General features: G+C 38.1%; 1 protein-coding gene across 1 annotated transcript in view; it reads right to left on the reverse strand.

Annotated features, from left to right (window-relative positions):
• The window catches only part of si:dkey-175m17.7 (dual specificity protein phosphatase 10), an 82179-nt gene that overhangs the window by 36106 nt on the left and 25828 nt on the right, over positions 1 to 20245 (reverse strand). Inside the window, exon 2 of the mRNA XM_051932346.1 lies at positions 1835 to 3620. Within this exon, the coding sequence (XP_051788306.1) occupies positions 1835 to 3611 (1777 nt within the window). The 5' untranslated portion in view covers positions 3612 to 3620. The remainder of the gene's footprint in view (positions 1 to 1834; positions 3621 to 20245) is intronic.

The raw sequence follows: 20245 nt of genomic DNA on the forward strand, positions 1-20245 counted from the left end.
TATGTCCCAATTTTGAAAATGACCCTAGTCATTACACTATAGTTTCTTTACCATTACCATTTTGTTCCGTTCTGTTGCAAGGTAGAAATGTCAGCTTTGTGCAGAATAAGTGTGATGTAGAACTCAATACCTGTTTATAGTAGTAGCAGTAGTATTATCACATGTACAGAGTACAGTGAAATTCTTACTTGCATGTGCAACCAACATGTAAAATGTAAAATGTCACTCGCAATGAGACTTACAGGTATGCTGTAAAGCACCCATCACAGCATTGTGTAAGTGAGTGAGTTTGGGTATTTTCCGCAGTGTAACACACTGAGTAGAGAAACATAGCCATCAACTTCCTAATGTTAAAGTTCCTTAGGAGCTTGTGGGGAAAAAAGAGACTAAACCATAACTGCAGAAATAAATTCACTCCTGTTTTCCAAAGAAAGAAGCCAAGAGGTTATAAATGACAGCTCCCAAATATGAGAGTCATGTCTATTTTAGCTCAAAGAAGTCCAGGAGCATCCCTTTCAGCTTCCATATCCATTGGCAAAGATGGTTAAGCAGCAGCTTAAACTCATCATCTTTGGGGTCCACATTAAGGATAAGTAGGCTGACTAAAAAAATAAAGTGATGGCCTTTTTTTGAAAGTTTTACACATTTACTTATCCAATGATTAATTTTATCATTGTTAAAAGTACATTATGGTATACAGTACTATGTGATGGCATGCTCTGTGAAAAGTGCCATGTCATATAAGGGCTGACTGATGCCTGACAGAAATGAGTTTAAAGCTGTATATACGCCTCTTCCTTTTTCCCTCTATTTTCTACCCTGATAACCAATCAGCTCCAAATTTGCTAACTCCTGATGGCAGACTAAGTGTTATGTACAAAATTCATCAAGCTTTACAAATGTTTCCAAGCAAATAAAAACTTGTCTTGCAAATGAAGTGATGTACTTGTCTTATATGCTTTCGTGCATCTTATCATTCTTAGCTTCTGTCAATTATTTGTCAGTTAACACTCAGAACCTTTCTTGCACTTATTACTCTACACAACACTCCCTACCTCTGTCTATTAGGATCTATTGACTATAATGTTGATAATGCACATGAAGAATCCCACATCTCTCATTGTACAGTAGATCTGCTGTTCCAGTGTCTCTTTGCCTACCACACTACTTACTGTAAGTCAACTCCAATGTGCATTCACTTGCCTGTATCTTTTCTAAGTGGATGCGAAGTAATCTATAGATGCCTCCTACAATTTCAATTTTTGTCATCTTTCTGATATTCTGTCTTGTTACATAATGTGTTTTGTAGAGTGCCTTGTGAGGTTTAGAATCATACTCTATAAAATACAGACATGGCACTGATGAGATCTGTAATAAACCCTGGAGAGCCTGTGCACCCATTTCAATGCTCAAGAGAAAAGATCAGCATACAAGAAACCCATGCGTTCTATGCATACTGCACGTACATTATTAGCCCGTTTTATTTTACTAACAACATTATCTAACAACAAGCCTTTAACTAACAGCAAATAACATTTTCTGTTATTTAATTATAATGTATATATCCTTAATTAAGTTAACTTTGTCCTTCACTGCCTTATTGACGTGAGGCAGGGTTAAGGGTGCTTTTATTTCCCTACACTATCTGAAGGTCCAAATATCAATGTAATCTTTGTTATTACTAGGCTGACATTAGGTTTGTAAAAAGTATGAATGGAATATGTCAATTTGTTTCAGTTAACTAATGAAAAAAATAAGGATTCAACTGTGAAATCATCTGATATGACATGTCAAAGAAACACAGAAAGAGTAGAGACAGCAAAGAGGTCATTACCTTTAGCTTGGCTGTCATCTTGCTCTTTGTTAAGAGAGTTCAGTACGAGGTGCAAAGACTGGGAAGACAGCTGGGGCTTGCTAGGAACATCTTTTGGTGTTGGGACAGGAAAAGTACCCGTGGAGGAAACTGGAGAGGTACTAGGAGGAGAAGATGGCTCTCCATTGCTATAGTTAATTTGGTCTTTTGGCCAAAGTCTTTTAAGCGAGTCTCTGCCTTCTCGATTTGAAACCGTTGATGAGGTGATAAAGTCAAGGACGGCCAGTTTACTCTGCTGCAGCCTACGCCGCCCTGCAGAGTCTGTGAAGTGCATGGCTGTTCCTTGCAAATGGTTTCTTGTGTACTCCATCAGATTTCTACAGTCGAGAATGACAGGGTTTGTTGTTCTTGTCTGCTGAAGCTGTTGCTGTTGTTGAATTTTAGACCTCGACATCTTCCGTGCCAACTCCTCAGGCCAGATAGTACGTACGCTGTAATCATCATCATCAGTTATACTGCTACTCAGAGCCCCCCTACTTGCACTGCTACCCTTGGAACCCCGGGGATCGTAGGTTACTATAGGATCACTACTACAAAAGCTGCAGGAAGAACTGACCGACTTGATGGAAGGGTTGCACCCACCGACACAACTTTGCAAAGCTCTAAAGGAAGATGAGGAAGTGGAAATAGGAGCACATGGTAAGCATCCTCCCAGCTTCTTCTTGAGTGCAATTGGACTGCTCAGAACACTTCCAGAACATGGTACACAGCTAAGAGGGTGCAGAAGACTGGCTTTACATGTTGAAGAATTAGAATTAGAAGTGGAGGATGAAGTGGAGGCTGAGAGGCAGCTTCCAAGTGATTTGAAACCACTTCCAATGCCACTGCCTCGGCCAGGACGGCAGGAAAGGGACGAAGTTGGACTGGCTCCTCCTCCATCTTCTCCACAACGCATCAATCGCCAGCAGCCACGACACCCGCACTTCAAGGGGTGCATAAGATCTGCAATGCAAGAGGTCTCAGGACTAGAAAATCCACGTGGAGCAGTAAAGTGACGATCTCTGGAACGGGAAGAACGATGCTGCTGTTGCAACTGCTGCTGTGGAACACTATGGTCCAACAAGGAACGGGAAGGTTTTGAATTCTCCTTACTCGAAGAAATGTCTTTCAGTACTCTGGAATAGTGAGGGTAAGAAGAATTGGGAGTAGTTTTTGACTTCTGGCTTCCCCCACTCACAGTAACAGTTCCTGTTTGTCTCGGTGGTTTGCACTCCTTACTAGATGCTTGATTTTCAACTTGGTTAAGATCTAAATGCAAGGAGACCTTTCTTTGGGTGTGGGGCTTTCCTTGTGAAACACTGCTAGCTGCAACACTCACTCCTCCTCCTCCACCACCACCACCACCTCCTCCTCCTCCACCTCCAGCACCTCCTCCTCCTCCTCTTCCTCCTGCACTGCTTCCCTCAAGTCCAACCAGGGATAGCTTAATATCGATAGTATGTGTGTGTTTATGTCCAGCTGACCCAACAAGGCCTTTGTTAGTGCCCTGTTCCTTCAATGCACCACCTCCAGTACGCTCCAAACCAATCCCTGCTCGCTCCCTGCCTAGTATTGGTGGAGACTGTACAGGTGGCGGCTTCTTCAGCTCAGGAGAGTTCCTCTTCTCTTTCGAAAACTGCTGACTGCTGGGAACTGTTGTGGCAGATTCAGCAGGGATATGGGGTGGGCTGAGCCGCAATGCCAAAGTCTTAGGTCTCTGCAGAACCACAATGCGTTCTTCGAGGGGTGAAGGAGCCATCAGGACAAGCTGCACAACACAGAAAGAATAAAAGGTCAAGGTTAGCCACAAAAAAGCAGAGATGATGACAGAGTAACACTGTTGGTAAATTAAAAAAAATCATATTAGCAGACTACATGAAGGCAGAGATACGTGCAGAGATTAACTAGGGACTTATAGCATGTGAGCAAGTGGTTTAACAAAGCCACAGCTTCCTACCTAACTGGGGGTGCCTGTGTGACCTGCACCCATCTCAAGGGTGTTTCTTGTCTTGCATCCAGTGTTGCCCCTGCATGCCACAACTCTGAATTGGATCAGGTGTGTTTGAGAATGAATGTATGTAGGTATATATTTTTATCAGGGTACTCCATCTTGGTTACACTAGTTTTCACATACTAGCATTATTTACCTGATAACTAATCCGACTGTTTAATATGAAGTATTCAAAATATGTGATGCTCTTCAATTCAGAGAGTTATGGTTCAGAGAATAAAAATGTGCAACCTGAACCCTGTAATCTGGACTATTCAAACTCAACTTTATCAAGAAAATTTGCATTTTCTTTTACTCTTTAAATTCTTTTTCATTTCATTCTTATATAACTTTTACCACCCTAGCCACCAATGCATTACCTTCAGTGGGATTTTGAAGAAAGAACAAAGCTAAACAAATAAGATATTTTGAATGATTTTTAATTTCTCACTGGGTGCCATGAAGTAGAATAAACTGCAAATACGGGTCAGAAGCCTATATAATTATGCAGTGTACCTTTCGCATGAGTCCCTCTGAGCAACTGTTATTACGCTATCATGAACACAATGCTTTTGTCATTGTGCTTTTTTGTGCACAAAGACAACACAAAAAGAAATGATGACACTCTGAGGCTGTGCTTTGTTCACTCCATAACAGTACATACTCCTAGATTAAGAAACTCTATGCTATTGTAAAAAAAACAAAAACCTCCTGATCCATATAGCAGTTATTTAACAGACAGCACAGCTAGTAACAAACATTATTGGTTATTATTATCATTAATTGTCAGAAAAGTAATGCAGTGCTCCCATACAGCCTAGACTGTGCAGATTTATCCCTGCATCTGAGTATGTGTACTAGATAGATAGATAGATAGATAGATAGATAGATAGATAGATAGATAGATAGATAGATAGATAGATAGATAGATAGATAGATAGATAGATAGATAGATAGATAGATAGATAGATAGATAGATAGATAGATAGATAGATAGATACTTTATTAATCCCAAGGGGACATTCACATACTCCAGCAGCAGCATACTGATACAAAAAACAATATTAAATTAAAGATTGATAATAAATGTGTACTTCCAGATCCCAAAGACATTATTGTAACGGCCTACTCCAAAATTGCCAAATTTGAGTATATCTGTGAGTGTGCTCCAAGACAGAGTGGTGTCCTCTCTAAGGTTGGTTTCTGCCCTTTGCATTATACTACCAACATTGGCTGTATACTGGTAAAAGAAAGTGGGTCAGAAGATGGATTAATGATCATTTATCAACTGGTAGTTTTTTTCCCTAACTATACATGTTCCTAAAATTAATCAAATTATTAAAAAAGTGAGAAACATGTTACAGAAAGCTAAATACTATAACTGTTTTAAATAACGTAAAGCAAAATGTGTAGCTGAATAAAATCTCCTTGATCTGTACTATTGACACAACTTACATGACAGCATTGCTTTCTGTATAATGTTTTGATATTGTTTATTTAGCTTGACAATCTTCCATTGTTTCCCTGGATTCAAAACAGCCACAACGCTCTAATGTAACATATTGGGCATGACTTCACGCATCTGCTTCTGAAGTCACTAAAGTGAGTTTTCCACTGAAAGGAAGCCTGGGAAAGCAGTTAAGATAATCACCTTTTCTGAATCATTTAGAATTCCCACAGTTCATCATTTCAAATCAAGTTCGATTTCTTTTCGTTTATTTTGACAATTATTTTAGCATTTAAATAATTTCTTGTTTCCTAGAGCTCGTAAAGACCTAGTGTATGCAGGCAGGTAGTTACTTTATAAATTTTGATGAATGAGCTACAGCTTATGCAAGCTGTGCAGTAAGGCATTTGTGCCAATGACGTATTTCAGCACTATGTGCTGTTTCTTTGTCTAACACTCTCTGTTGATGTATCTTTGGTGACTCAGTGTCATTTTTGTGAGAGGACAAAACACCACTGACAATATTGACAAAACATTGATTCATACATATGAAAAGAATAACCTGAATATCAGGATGAACTGTTGGAAGGAAAAGGTTCATAAAACAATAGCAAAAAGAGCAAGTAAGTTCATATTCTGCCAGATGAGTTCACAGCAGATGTTGAGCAAAGACAAAAAGGTTAAGCAAAAGTAAACATGACCAAAATCATCCTCGTTGTTCTTTTTAGCTTCTGCGTTTAAATATTTCTATTTCACATTCTAAGCCTGTTGTTGTGGTACTCCTACAGTATGCACTTTGTCGTTCTGGTCATACCCATACCTACCCTTTTCTGACTTTGTGCTGTTTTGCATGTGCTCTATTTTATGAACTCAAGTATTCATGTCTGACTTTGCAGAGTCATGTGAATGAAGCAGGCCATTGCAGGCTCTCCAGTAAAGCCTCTTTCTTTCTTCAGGCTAATCATACAGCCAGTTGAGGCAGTTCATCAAAGATTCTTGCTTTATCTTTATCACACTTTCTGTCATTTTACTTTCATGTTTTTCACTTTTGAATAGCCTTTCTAACAGTTTTCCTTTTCTTTTTTTCTCTATAGCCATTATCTCCTCAGCTTGTACTATGGCTGACTACCATTTCTTCAGATGACCTTGAATGAGTTCCATCCAAAAGGAAATATCATTTTTTCATGCTCACTTAATACTATGCCTGATTAATATGGTCTGCACCTTCTTTCATATGATTTATAGCTCAAATAATCACGATTGTAGCCTATCTTCAAAATACAGATGTTTGAGCAGCCAAAAATAAAAGAATACATGCCAGTATATTTATATTTTATGGTCTGTTTCTTCCATACATTGCACTATTAAAAGTAAAGTAAATATAATGCATAGTAGAAGATTTTTGCATATATGTAGTGTTATAACACTAGAGGAGGTCCCAAGCACGCAAGTCCTGAACAGTTCCAAAAATAGGAAATCTTGTTAAAAAAAACCTGGCTAGTAACACAAAGAATCTTTCTAATAAAAATGTATTCTTAACAGAAATGATCTGAAATCACAGGCTTCGTGGAGCACAAAAAGCCAGAAAGCAGTTTCCAGCTAAGACAATCCAAGGGGAAACAAGTTCCCAATACAGTAATCCAAGGCAAAGTCAAAAAACATAGGTGAAGGTCAAAAATCCAGAAAACATAATAAGCATAAGTGCAAACACAAAAACACCCTCTAGTACATTCAAATGAACCACCAGGAATTGTGGGAAACCCTTTACAGGGCCAAGGGCATTCCATGGCGGTGATGGTCAGGATGGTATTAGGGAGCCACCCACAATACACAAATCACATAAGAAAGACAAAAGAATCAAAAGTGAACAACACAGACATCTTAAGAAGAATCTGAATCACAGCCAGGGGAGAATTACTGGCTGAAACATAACATGTTGCCTGTTTTATCATTGTGTTAGTAATGTGAACTAACCTTCATAAATAATAATGTGAAAATGTAAGAAATTATAAACGTCCACATGGGTGGCACAGGACAGGGGTTTGCATTGTTAAAGGCAGGTGAAAGAGAATGAGAAAGGGGCACCTACACTCATGACCAAGGGACATCTGGAAGAAATGAGCTATCTGAATGCAGCATTCCCCAATGACAAGTATGGCCTTCTACAACTGAATCATCACAAGAAACTTCGGAAACTAGCCAAGAAAAGGTTCATGCAAAGGGGACTTGGCACTCCATCTAACAATATGTAGTTCTAGAGGACTGACAAAAGGCTAACATGATTTTTCCAGACCAACATTAAGTAGATAAAGCATCTGGGTTACGTTGGAACCTGTTTGTTCCTGAGAGAGAGCAGAAACCTAATCTTTTTCAGGGCCATTCACATCAGGCAAGAGAAAGCCATTCACAATTTCATAGGCTATGAGAGTTATGAGCCTCCCATTTGGCAACTTCACATGAACGCATTACCAAGTGGTGTCCACCTGTGGAAGAATTTAGAAAGCTTTTTTTTTAAGTTGATTTTGCTAGGTTGTGATTTTAGTTTGGCTTCATACATCTTATACTTCCCACAGGACGTAAATGCAGCACAAGTGCAGGTCAGTACTCAGGAGTATAATGTTCTTCGGAGAAGCTGTAATTCTCCTTGACCTGAAGGTCTCAGGATATTTCAGACACATTTCTGATCCAAAAGGTATTAATGGGCCCTGGTTGGCAGAGAAAAGGCAACAGGCAGACAGAGAGAAAGAGAGAGAGAGACAGTAATGAAAGAAATGATTTGCTTTTGTGGTATCAGAAGATGTAAAAGTAGGCACAAAGGAGCAATAGAGTTTTTGTTTAACCATCTTTTTACTTTTTGTTCTTTTTTAAAATAAATACATTAGTTTGGGGACTGTCAGCATTACTGTAGATGTGGAGAGGGGCCAACTGCATCATGTTGGAATAGTGTGTCTTCCTGCAGTGAATACTACAATCCCAGAAAAGTGCAATAAAGGTTAATTATTATTATTAATCCAGTATTTGCTAATAGTGAATTTGAATAAAGATCTGAAATCATTAACCAAAAATTAGAAACTTTAATCTTGATCAGCCCAATTAGGTAAATGTTCAAAAACAGAAAAAAAAATTCTGCATTTAAATTAAGTACTATTTTAGGGAACAAGAATATTGGGCGGAGTGGTGGCTCTGAGGCTAAGGATCTGCGCTGGTATCCCAAAGGTTGCCAGTTCGAATCCCCGTCACTGCCAAAAAAAAAGGCCACTGCTCTGCTGGGCCCTTGAGCAAGGCCCTTAACCTGTAATTGCTCCAGGGGCACTGTACAATGGCTGACCCTGCGCTCCGACCCCAAGGGGTATGCGAAAACTACCAAATTCCTAATACAAGAAATTGTATAAGGCGAAATAAAGAACAAAATAAAAAAATTGTTTCATGTACAGTATTGGGCAAATGCTAAAAGCAGCTCAACATTCTTCAATAACCTGGTATGTACTACAAAGTGAAGTGCACACATGCACACATACATACGCACACACACATACATGCACACATACATACGCACACACCTAGCCCTAAAACAGGAAAGCGTTCCAGAAACTTGTGAGATGCCTCTTCTAAACGTTGTCATTAGTATCACCGCAAAAAGAAAGAGAAAAATTAAATAAGAAAAGATATTCAAAACACACAAAAATGAACTACAAGAGTGCTCATATTTTTTATTGTTTTAAATGGTTGAATATATTCAAGAAAAACAATGAGGCATTAAAACAGTACTCTATGTAAGGGGCACTTAGAAAATTATAAATAAGGTAAAAGTGGAATTTGTAGCTTTGTCCAAATGCCTTTACAAATTTCAAGTCAGACCCTTTCTGATCTGTCTCCTGCCTTCAAGGAAGAATGTGACACCCCACCAAAGGAAGATATGATTCCTTTAAACAAACTTATTTTGTTAAGGCAGACACACTTCTATGTTAGTCTAACTTACACACTCAGTGGCTCAGAGCTCATTCTAGAATAAAACCAGGCTTAGTCTGCTCTAAACTTGACAGACCTGTAAAACATTTACACAAGGATTATTTTCTTAAATCCATATGCCATTCACTGCAGTAAATCCTTCTGAATCACATCCAGAAGAAAGTCACAAGTGCTTGAATTTGTTGTGCATGTGGCTTACGCCATAACATCTAGAAGATTTAAGTTTTGTTACACTTCCACAGTAAACCCATTACAATTACGGATTATGGCTAACATACCTCAAACAGTACACAATGGCTTCAAGTGAAAACTGACAGTTACTACCTTACTTACAGATTTACTCATATAAAGGAGTAAAATCTGTTGAGAGAAAGGTGGAGAGTTCACTCTCAGATAAATCATCTAGTGCCTCCACTCTCACTCAGCCTGTATTTGTCAGAATTGCTATAGCCATTATTTATTTTTTCAATAAAAAAGGCTCACTCATATTTACTTATGGATGAGAACAGAAAAGGAATGAAGCACAATAACGGAAGTAAATGCCAATTTAGTGTTAAACCTCATGTAACAAATCCATTCATTGACAATTTCCATAGTAAATAAATTTATACATGACAAATGTATTTACAGATAACCAGTTAAGATGAGAGTAAAGAAATGTAGGAGTCAGTGTATGCACAGCCAGCTCGATGTGACAAGAAAGGAAAGGCAGGGTGTTACAAAGGGCACTATGTGCGGACACCTTTTAAAGCACACTTGCTGCCTGGAGGCGAGCAGACATATTAACACACGATGTTACACTTTATGTATTAGATGTGTCAACCATGGGGAAGAGTTGGGTTCATTTACCACTGATATAGGATATTATACACTGAATTCAAATCAGATGCTCTCATTAACAATTCTAAACACAATTTTGTGTTTAGAATTCACAGCATCCACCTCTGATTTTATTAATGTATTGGTTATCTGAATTCATCCCTAAGCTGCAATGTAAACCATGGTATTTAGTTTAAACAACAAAATATTTATGGTCCTGAACACACTTCAACTGTAAATCCGGACTCTTGGCACTTTTATGCACTTTTTAGGCAACTGCAAATTTCAGCTTTTTAGCAGGTCATCATATAGAATTTACAAATGTCAAATTTTTTTCAATCACACTCACAGACCGCTGCCCCATCTCTTTAAACAAAATATGACCAAGCTGAATTTGTGGTGAAGTGAAAAACAATCAAACAAACTTTATTTTTGTCACAGACATGCCATTCAAATACTCCAGGATGCCAATACCCTATTTAAGCTTTTGATTGCACTTTCAAAGCTAGAGAATCTTCATATGTATTTGCCAGACATAGACATCAGTGACAGTGCTTCTTCGACAAATGGCTGATAGCAAGAAAAAGTCTTGGGGCCAATCATCTTTTTTGAATTCAACAGGATCACTGGGCTGGGGGAGAGTGGGGACAACAGACCGCTCACAGATTTCCTTGGCACCTCTCCGATTGAAAACTTGAGTGGTCTCAGGTTGGGGGATGGCTGGTGTCACCCATTTGCAGCACTGGCTTTTTGCAAATTCTATACAATGGCACGAGAATGCCACACAATATGGCTATGGAATCATTTTCTATGAAAATGAGTGAAAGTCTTCTGGCAAGATCAACAGCACAATTTAAATGAAATTGTGATTTACAGGTAAGGAGGGAAAAAACATAAAGTGCCACCAAAGTAGAAACAACCCTGTATTGTATGCGCAAATCCGTCTTTTATGTTTATTCCTGATGTAACATTTCAGTTTGCCTGAATCTTTCCTGTCTGGAATCAAGCATTATCACATCCATCAAACATAATGTTGTTTATATTCTGAAATAGCTGCCTCAATGCAGGCTGATGGATCTTTGTAACTCACTGCCGCTTTTTTCTACACTAGCACTCAACTGAAATATCTTTGGCAGTCAATGAATTTATATACAATATGCCTCTTTTCTCTTCCCTGAAAAGAGAAAAGAAAATGAAACTCAAGGTTCCATTCTTGGTGCATTTTTTCTTACTGTCTTCACACATCATCACAGGAATATTTTCCCAATATAAAGATTACTCAGTTTGTCCTGTTGATGATATTTCCATATGAAGTATTCACAAACTGGGAACGCATCAATTGGGAGTTTATAGTCACTTCTGATCAACTAGCTTTTGGCACTGTAGTTAATGTTATCATAAGTATTTCCTACTTGCACTACCGGTCAAAGGTTTTAGAACACCTTAGTGTTTTCAGTTTTTATGGAAATGCACACAGTTTAATGTCTTAATGTTTCATGAAATCAAGGCATAGAACAAATAAACAATGGAAAATAACAAAAATAAGCCAAGGAATCATTAAGTGTACAAAAGTTTATTGAAATTTTTGATTCATCAAAGTAGCCACTTTTCGATGATTTAACAGCCAAACTGTGGTAACCCTTATGATTCAGAATGCCAGTCACTCTGTGCAAGTCACCAACTCTGCCTCCAGCAAAGGAACCCCAGACCAGCACACCTCCTTCTCCATGTTTGACAGTTGGTGTCGCACACTGAGGAACTATTCTTTCACCAACTTGACGGTGTACAAACACTAAAGATTTCAAATTTTGATTCATTGGTCCATAAGACTTTCTTCCAGTCTGCAGTAGTCCATAGCCGGTATTTCAAGGCCCTATTTTGTCCTTTAAGGAATGGCTTTCTTACTGCCACTCTCTCTATCAAACCTGCAGCACAAAGTCTCCTCTTCACAGTGGACATTGAGACTTGCTTTTTTCGAACACTGTTAAGCTGTGCTTGAAGCTGCTGTGCTGTGAGGGGTCTATCACACAAGATGGTGACCCTTAGAAAGTTGTCTTTTGATTGGGCTGCGACTTTGGGTCTGCCAGATCTCTTCCTATCAGAGTTTCTTTCAGTTTCCAATTGCCTTTAGATTGTGTAGGACACCATACTCACTGGCACTATGATTTTTTTTTTGTTAAGTTTCTCTTAATGAAAGGCCTACACCTATAAGGGTAAAAATGTTCTGTCTCATTTCATTTGTTGATTGTTTTCTTGCCATTATCACTGGAATTTATAACTTTCTGCAGTGTAATATTGTCCAAGCAGTACTTCAGAGGAGGTAATAACACAGTCTGTTCCTGCTCTACTTTAAGACAGACAGAGAATTTTTAAATAATCACTAGAAGTTAGGACACTCGTGCAAATTGTTTGCTTTAACTTGCAAGGCTTAATTTACTTTAATTGCTACAGAACATCTGTAGGTTGTAACCTATTAGTTGTTCCCTGAAGAAGGCCCATTTGTAATATTTTGAAATTTCCTTTTTTCCGTTTTTGCTCATATAAACTTTAAATTTAAAACTCTGGCAGTTTTCTACTTACCTTTTCACCATTTTAGGTCATTCACTGCATTTCAACTGACTAAATTTGAAGAAAAACTGGAAAAACCGAGGTGTTCTAAAACGTTTGAGCGGTAGTTTATGTTGAAATGTTTGGCTGTATATTACTATATAGAACCCACAGTTAAATCGATCATGTAAGGTTCTAGCTTTATGCCCAACAGCTTTACAATTAAGTTGAATTATTGCCATTGTGAGTAGAAACCGTGAGTCTTCGTTCTCCCTTGCAGCTGCCAAGGTACGGGGACAAACCATTTCAAACTATAACAGTACCTTGAAATTAAGTTTACGAGAATATACTATAGAAAAGTTATTTAATTTTAAACATAGAACACAGTTGAAGCCTAACATGAGAAAGCTAAGACAACATAGGAAAGAAGCTTTTATTTGAGGGTGATTTTTTTCCTTATTTTGTTATTTGTTTTCCTTTGAATTTTCACTAAACCTTTTTCAAACAAACACTGTTAGATTGTAGATTTTGCTATGTGTTTGATTTGATGCTGGACCCTATCTTGCCCCTTCAGTAACAGCTTGACTTTGGGAATCTAGAAAAGACAAAAGCTTCACTTTAAAATTTAAACTGCCTATTTAAATTAGAATTCAGTTGGTGATGAAAGAAAACAGAAACAGCCATCACAAAAAGAATAACAAAACATGCAAGAGGTGCTGTACCTTTTGCTTGCCTTTGGCACATGCATATTAGCTGATTAGAGTTAATCTTAAAGGATAATTTTGGTATTTTTCAAATTATTTCTTCATAATCATAGTATATATTAATTTACCACGTAAAATTGTGTTCTAAAGTAATGCATTTTCTTTATAAATTTTAAAAACACCTTGTCCATTCTTGCAGCTTACAAAAAAAGCCATATAACTGGACAAATACAACTACAACCAAAAACGTTACAAAGTTCTGACATTACACACATATTGTAACACAGTATAGTCATGCTGTTTTAAGAAGGTAAAAAGCAAACCATTGTTGTGAGATTCGGCCACTTTAAAAGGTGACAGACTGTGCTTGTCACTTTGCCTACATCCTTATTTGTTTTCCTCCACAACAACATTTCAGCCCCATGGTGATTTTTTTTTTTGCTACATCCTGCAGAACCGGGAGGTGGCACTTTGCCTTGGGCTCATGAATTCACCTCGGAAAGTCAACGCCAAGTGCCCATTGTTGACATTATTGAATGATGATGTGCAGAAGGGGAACTGATGTCTCTATTCTGTAGACAACTAGAAAAAATCCCTTATATTCCTTCACTATATGGAAGCTTATTTCTTTATGTCACAAAGACTGCCTTCTGCAGGTAGATTGATAATGCACATGTATGCTTCAGTGAGAGAGAATACGAAGCAGGCACGTAGTGTGTAATCAGGTAACAAGAAATGAACAGACAGGTATTCATTCATCCATCTTCTTCACCCTCTCATTCTGGGCAGGGTTATCTGACAGCTGGAGCCTATCCAAACATGCATCAGACAAAAGGCAGGAACAATTCCTAGATGGGGCACCAGTCCATCGTAGGGCAAAAACACAGACACACATTTGAACAGCACCAAACCACCTAACCTGCATGTGTTTGGACTGTGGGAGGAAACCAGAGCATGGAGAGAAAATGTGCAAACTTCCAGCAGATGCAAACCCCAGACTCCTTTCACTGCAAGAAATAGTGTTTACCACTGCGTCACCTTGCCACCCAAAAATATTATTAAGTGCTGTTTGTAATATCTTCCACCCATTACTCTATTTATGTAGGATAGTATGCCTCTAATGTTATAGCCACTTGATCTGCAGTGATGACCATTTGGTAACAAAGACAGCCTAAGGCCTCAACCCACAGGGAAAGTGAAATGCGGGAACCGAAAGAAATGCCGGCTGCATCAGCTGAGGGATGATCTGTGTGAAGTCAGCACCTCCACACAATGATGCCCTGGATTCTTAGAAGTGGAAAGTGACATCCCAAAAACCGTTTGACACTAGTAGAAGTGCTTGGAAAAAGATTCATCTATTTACATATTTTCCACACTATAGGTACATAATGATAATAGTAATCCTTCCAACTTCCTAACCCTCTTATTTAGGACATGATCACAGGGTAGCTGGAGACTATGCCAGCAATCATTTGGCACAAGCCAGGAACAACACCTTAAGAGTGTGCCAATCCACTACAGGGAGAACACAAACACACACGTGTGCTACATTAGCAGTGCCAATTGGCTATTATAATATTTAAGCATGCATCCGCCTAGCTATGACAGAACATAATTGCTGAAAAAAATTAATTTCAGGAATAAAAGTAGGATTATAAGCAGAATGTAACTTGGTGCTGGGGGCTTATTGGGTTGTTATAACTCTATCAACGACAGAAGAAATGTATTCTCACCTGAAGAAAAAAGTTCCAATTTATCTCCGATAAAGTAATTATTTCTAGTTTCCTTTTGTCATCATAAAAATGCCTCATAAATATGGAGGGCGTGTTTTCTTTGCTGCTACAAAGTGGATGTTTTCAGTAAGTTTTAAGGCTTTTTTACTCACCTAAGGGCCTATGTACCTTGCGCAGGCTGGATATGCTGAACTAACATGTCAACAGAGTAGTTATGCTTCAAGAAGCTAAAAACACAAGAACATAAAAGAGATGAATCAAGTTGGTAAAACATAAATTAGATAAGGTGGACTTCTGATACAGTGCAACTAGATTGCAAGAAGCTAAAAGAAAAGTTAAATGAAGAAGGAGCGTCAAAGATGAAGAATGATTTTGTGTTTGCTAAACATTCAAAATGCTGAGTTTGAAGACTTGAATAAGCCTTTTAGTGCACCAAAAGAAAAAGATTTTGAAAATGTCTTCCAGTACAATTAATGATCAGCTTGCAAAGGAATTTAGTGGATTCAGAATTCACGATGAAGTCACTTCTGCTGATAGTGCTTCTCAAGTTTCTGTGAACACAAGAAGTAAAGATAGCTTATTGGTAACCTCAGTTAGTACGCTGAAGATGCAAGAGACAGAGAGTTGGAAGAGGTACAGTACATTGCTCAGATGAAAGCCAGAAGAGATCAGTGGCAGCAACTGCAAAACCCAATGCAAGATTGAAGGCTCTTAAAAGGTAAAATGATGGCCAGAGTAGCATAAGCAATTATAATATACCAAAGTACCCATTCAGGAAGAGTATAGTCCAACAGAACCAGATAACTCAGATGGCACAAGTTCTTCATAATGTAATGAAAATAAGTGTTGTGTCAAGTGATGCTAAAGTAAAATACACCTGCTGAAATATTATGTAAAGAACAACGCAAGTCGTACCTGCCACATATAGAAGTGCCAATATTTATAAGCGACCAAATAGCCTATTCGTTTTTCTTTGCTGCATTTGATGATGCTGTGGACAGCAAGTTTGACAGTGATAGACATAAGCTACGTATATTGCCTAGAGTAGTTTACCAGAAGGCAGCCACAGGAACTTGTCAGAAGCTGCAGATGCCCAGCTCTCGATGTACGGTGCAAACAAGCAAGGAGGGTGCTTTATAAGTACTATGGAAATGAGCTTCAGATAGCCAGGGCATACATGAATAAAGCACTGATCTGGCCTCAAAACAAGCTAGGTGACAGAGAAGCATTTAGCAATTATGGGCTTTTTCTTTACTAGCTGTATGAATGCCATGTCAGTACAAGTATGAATGTGACAATGATGCAAATTCTGTTCTCTCAAAACGTCCTTACCAATTATGGAATAAGTGGAAGAAAACAGCTTATCTTATTGAAATAAATTAAGAAAGATAAGCAGGATTTGCTGATTGATTTGACTTTCAAGATCAGCAGAAATCCTGTGTATGAAAGCTGCACAACAACCATGAAGAGAAAACAAAAAGCTGACCAAGGAAAGTCTCTGATTGATGGTCACAGAGGAAGTGGTTGCGCTACAAGCTTTGCTGCACCTACTGAAAAGAAGACCCAGAACACTCTAGTCAAGAATAACACAGTTTTTAGTGCATTCAAGAAATCATGTGCATTTTAGCGAAAGTCATGACCTCACTGGATGCAGTAAGATCAAGAAACTTCCAAATGAAGGTGGTTTGAAGCTTTGAAGTCTAAATGTTTATGCTACAGGTACATTAAACAAGGACACCTTACTAAAGGCTGCGTAGACAGAGTTAAATGTCAGAGATATTCTAAACTGCACTCAAAATATCTTGCATATTAATAAAGGACATAAAGTGGTGTTCACTAAACAAAGACACTAGCAAATATTGTGCCTCTTTGGCAACAAGAACCTGTGAGTATTAGCTGTGATCCCAGTCAAGAGCAAGTTTATAAAAACTGAGGTATGTAGAAACATATGTCTTTATAGATGTGGCCAGTGCAGTAACACTCAGCACAGAAAATCTTGAAAGAACCTTAACAGAAAAAAAAGGAATTCATAAGTCACCCAGAGTGGCTAATGTGCAAAAAGCTACAGTGTGGTATCTCAGCTTTAAAAGAAAAATGAAAGAAAAGCATTTTATTATAAATCGAGTTAACCTGAAAGTCACCGAGAAAGAAAGAAGATGCCTGTCACACAGCATATGAAGAAATATAGTTTGACGTCACCGGGAAGCGCTCCGCTTCGCATTACTCACAGCATGTCAGTGTGTGCAAACAGTTAAGGGTGTTCACCTTTCGCTTATGCTGATAAGGAAGGCTGCTTCCAAAGACCTTTGTAATTCAGACATCGTGGCTAACTAACTACCAGCAGTTAACATAGTGCAAGTCTGTGAACTGAGATTACTCCTGATGTGAGTCCACGGCAAAACACAGTCATCTTCAAATGGGATCCAGTTCTTAGGGTCGGAGACAGGCTCAATAAAGCTGAAATGGCCGGCAACGCTGCTTGTCTAATTGCTTTTCTTATTTTGTAGTACATTAACAAAGAAAAACCACCACTGGACAGACGTATGAAAATGCTTGGTCCGATTCAAGAAACAGCAAATAATTAAAATGAACATTACAAAATGTGCTATGTAGTTAAGTTACATCTTGTAAACAATATTTTATAGTTTACTGATAGTTTACAGCTCTTATCACTGTTAAGTATGGCAATTATCTCTGCCCTCTGCATATACAATTAGGGGTCAGAAGTGTAAGAACTGTTCTCAGTAACTTAATCTTATGTTAAATTATTATCAGCATTTGCTTAGTTAAGTTGGAAAATGTTGGCTTTATACTGTTAAATGGATCACATATTTAAATACACAATGGAAGGTTCCAGCTTATTTTCTTGCAGTTGGTGAGGCCAAACAGTTTTAAACCATAACAGTAATCTGTACCCTGCAATTGTAAGATTATTAGAATATAATGTCCTATTGAAAAATAATGTAATTTCAAGCATAGAATCTCACGGAACCTCAATACGAGAAAGTAAAGACTGTAAAAACATAAAGAAGATTTTTTTTTTCCGTTTCTTGTATGTGTGAAGAAACGAATTTTTCCTGAATTTCTATGATTTGTTTTTCTTTGACTTTTCACTATAGCTTTAAAACAAACTTTGATGGACTGTGAATTTTTCATTTGCCATGAGTTTTACCAATTCACTAGCAGTTTGATTCTGGTAACCTGGAAAAGACATGGCTACAGCTACACTGTATTTATTAAAGGACACACACCATCCGGTTAGATGGAAAACTCAAATTGGACATTTAAGTCTTTAAGCTAACAAATAACCTCTCTGAAAGAGCACACTGCATATCAATGAGTTACATAAGGTGACAGGATTACATTACAAAACAAATAATGCTTTGCACATCTTACAAATATGCCTTTCAACTGTTGCCAACTAGATGACAAAAGACTGCATGCACAAACATGCCCTGTGGACTAGAGCCTGCCCGATTAATCACATGGCACATTTGATTGGCTGATAATGAGGCTCAATAATCTAATCGGCACCGAAAGAAGTGATGGCGATTAGGGGTCAGCATTTTGAGTGATAGTTTGTCAAAATGCGCAGGATTTGGTGCACACACAGATAATATTATCTCCAAAGTGGAGGTAAGTACAGTTCAGAAAACTCATACAGCAGGAAAGCTTTATTTGTTCTTAGGGAATAATTATATATATTTTTTGTACGTGTCTAAAGTTTGTTTTTTAAGCTTAACTAGAATCTATTACATTGTAGCCAGCAAGCCAGTCTTTACTTTAAACAATAGTAAATCTACTCATCTATTTCAATAGCAATTACGCCACAGATTACGCTAACATAACTGCTTAGACTGTATGTGGTTTTACCTTTGTAGGTGTTTGCATTAAAAAAGAGAGCATCTGAATGTACCTCAGTGGCTGCAGTCTGTGTTGGGGCATCCCAAACAGGTTTTGAAAAAGAACTGAATGGGCTGCATAAATATATACGTTTGTCCTCGTTGCTTTTGTCAGAATTGAAAAAAAATGCTAAAAGTACAGGACCTTTAATCAATTAATATTCTATTTATAAAGTGCATTTAAACACAACAAATGTTGACCAAACTACTTTACATAAACAAGGAATTAAAAACAACTTCAGAATAAAATTAATAAATATATTAGCCATATAAAAAATCATATCAAAGCATTCAAAGGCTGCAATAAAAATACGACACTACTATCTTTAAATGTCTCCATATGCCAATGAGAAAAGAAAATATTTTAACTGACATTTAAAAATATCATTACTGTTTAAAGACCGAATTTAAAAGGGTTGACTATTCCATAGAACTGGAAAGTAAGAGAAAAATCACGATCACCCTTGGGGTTCATTTGTACTTCACGCTCAGAACGCGTACACACACGCATCATGGCTGCCACGCGTTCCCAGTGTTCATTTGTTGCGTCCTCTGAGCAGGTCCTCAGGAATTAACGCGACGCATGTGCAAGTTGCAGTACCAGCAAAAAGTGGGGGGGGGCACAGTGTGATAAAAGTCGGAACGTGACATCAGAGTCTCTGTTTACTATTCACATGTGACAGAAAGCTGCTATGCGGACCTTAGTCGGTTCGATGTGCGCGCTTTGATGTTTGATGAATGGTTTGATGTGGTGAAGCAAAATGCTGACATACAGATGCATTCGTGGTGCTTTATATTCAAGCGTTGCATATTCCCGATCGTAATGACATGATACAGTGCATCTGGAAAGTATTCACAGCGCATCACTTTTTCCACATTTTCTTATGTTACAGCCTTATTCCAAAATGGATTAAATTCATTTTTTTCCTCAGAATTCTACACACAACACCCCATAATGACAACGTGAAAAAAGTTTACTTGAGGTTTTTGCAAATTTATTAAAAATAAAAAAAACTGAGAAATCACATGTACATAAGTATTCACAGCCTTTGCTCAATACTTTGTCGATGCACCTTTGGCAGCAATTACAGCTTCAAGTCTTTTTGAATATGAAGCCACAAGCTTGGCACACCTATCCTTGGCCAGTTTCACCCATTCCTCTTTGAAGCATCTCTCAAGTTCCATCAGGTTGGATGGGAAGCGTCGGTGCACAGCCATTTTAAGATCTCTCCAGAGATGTTCAATCGGATTCAAGTCTGGGCTCTGGCTGGGCCACTCAAGG

The sequence above is a fragment of the Erpetoichthys calabaricus genome, chromosome 1 (genome assembly GCF_900747795.2).
Source record: "Erpetoichthys calabaricus chromosome 1, fErpCal1.3, whole genome shotgun sequence".
NCBI classification, from domain to species: Eukaryota; Metazoa; Chordata; class Cladistia; order Polypteriformes; family Polypteridae; genus Erpetoichthys; species Erpetoichthys calabaricus.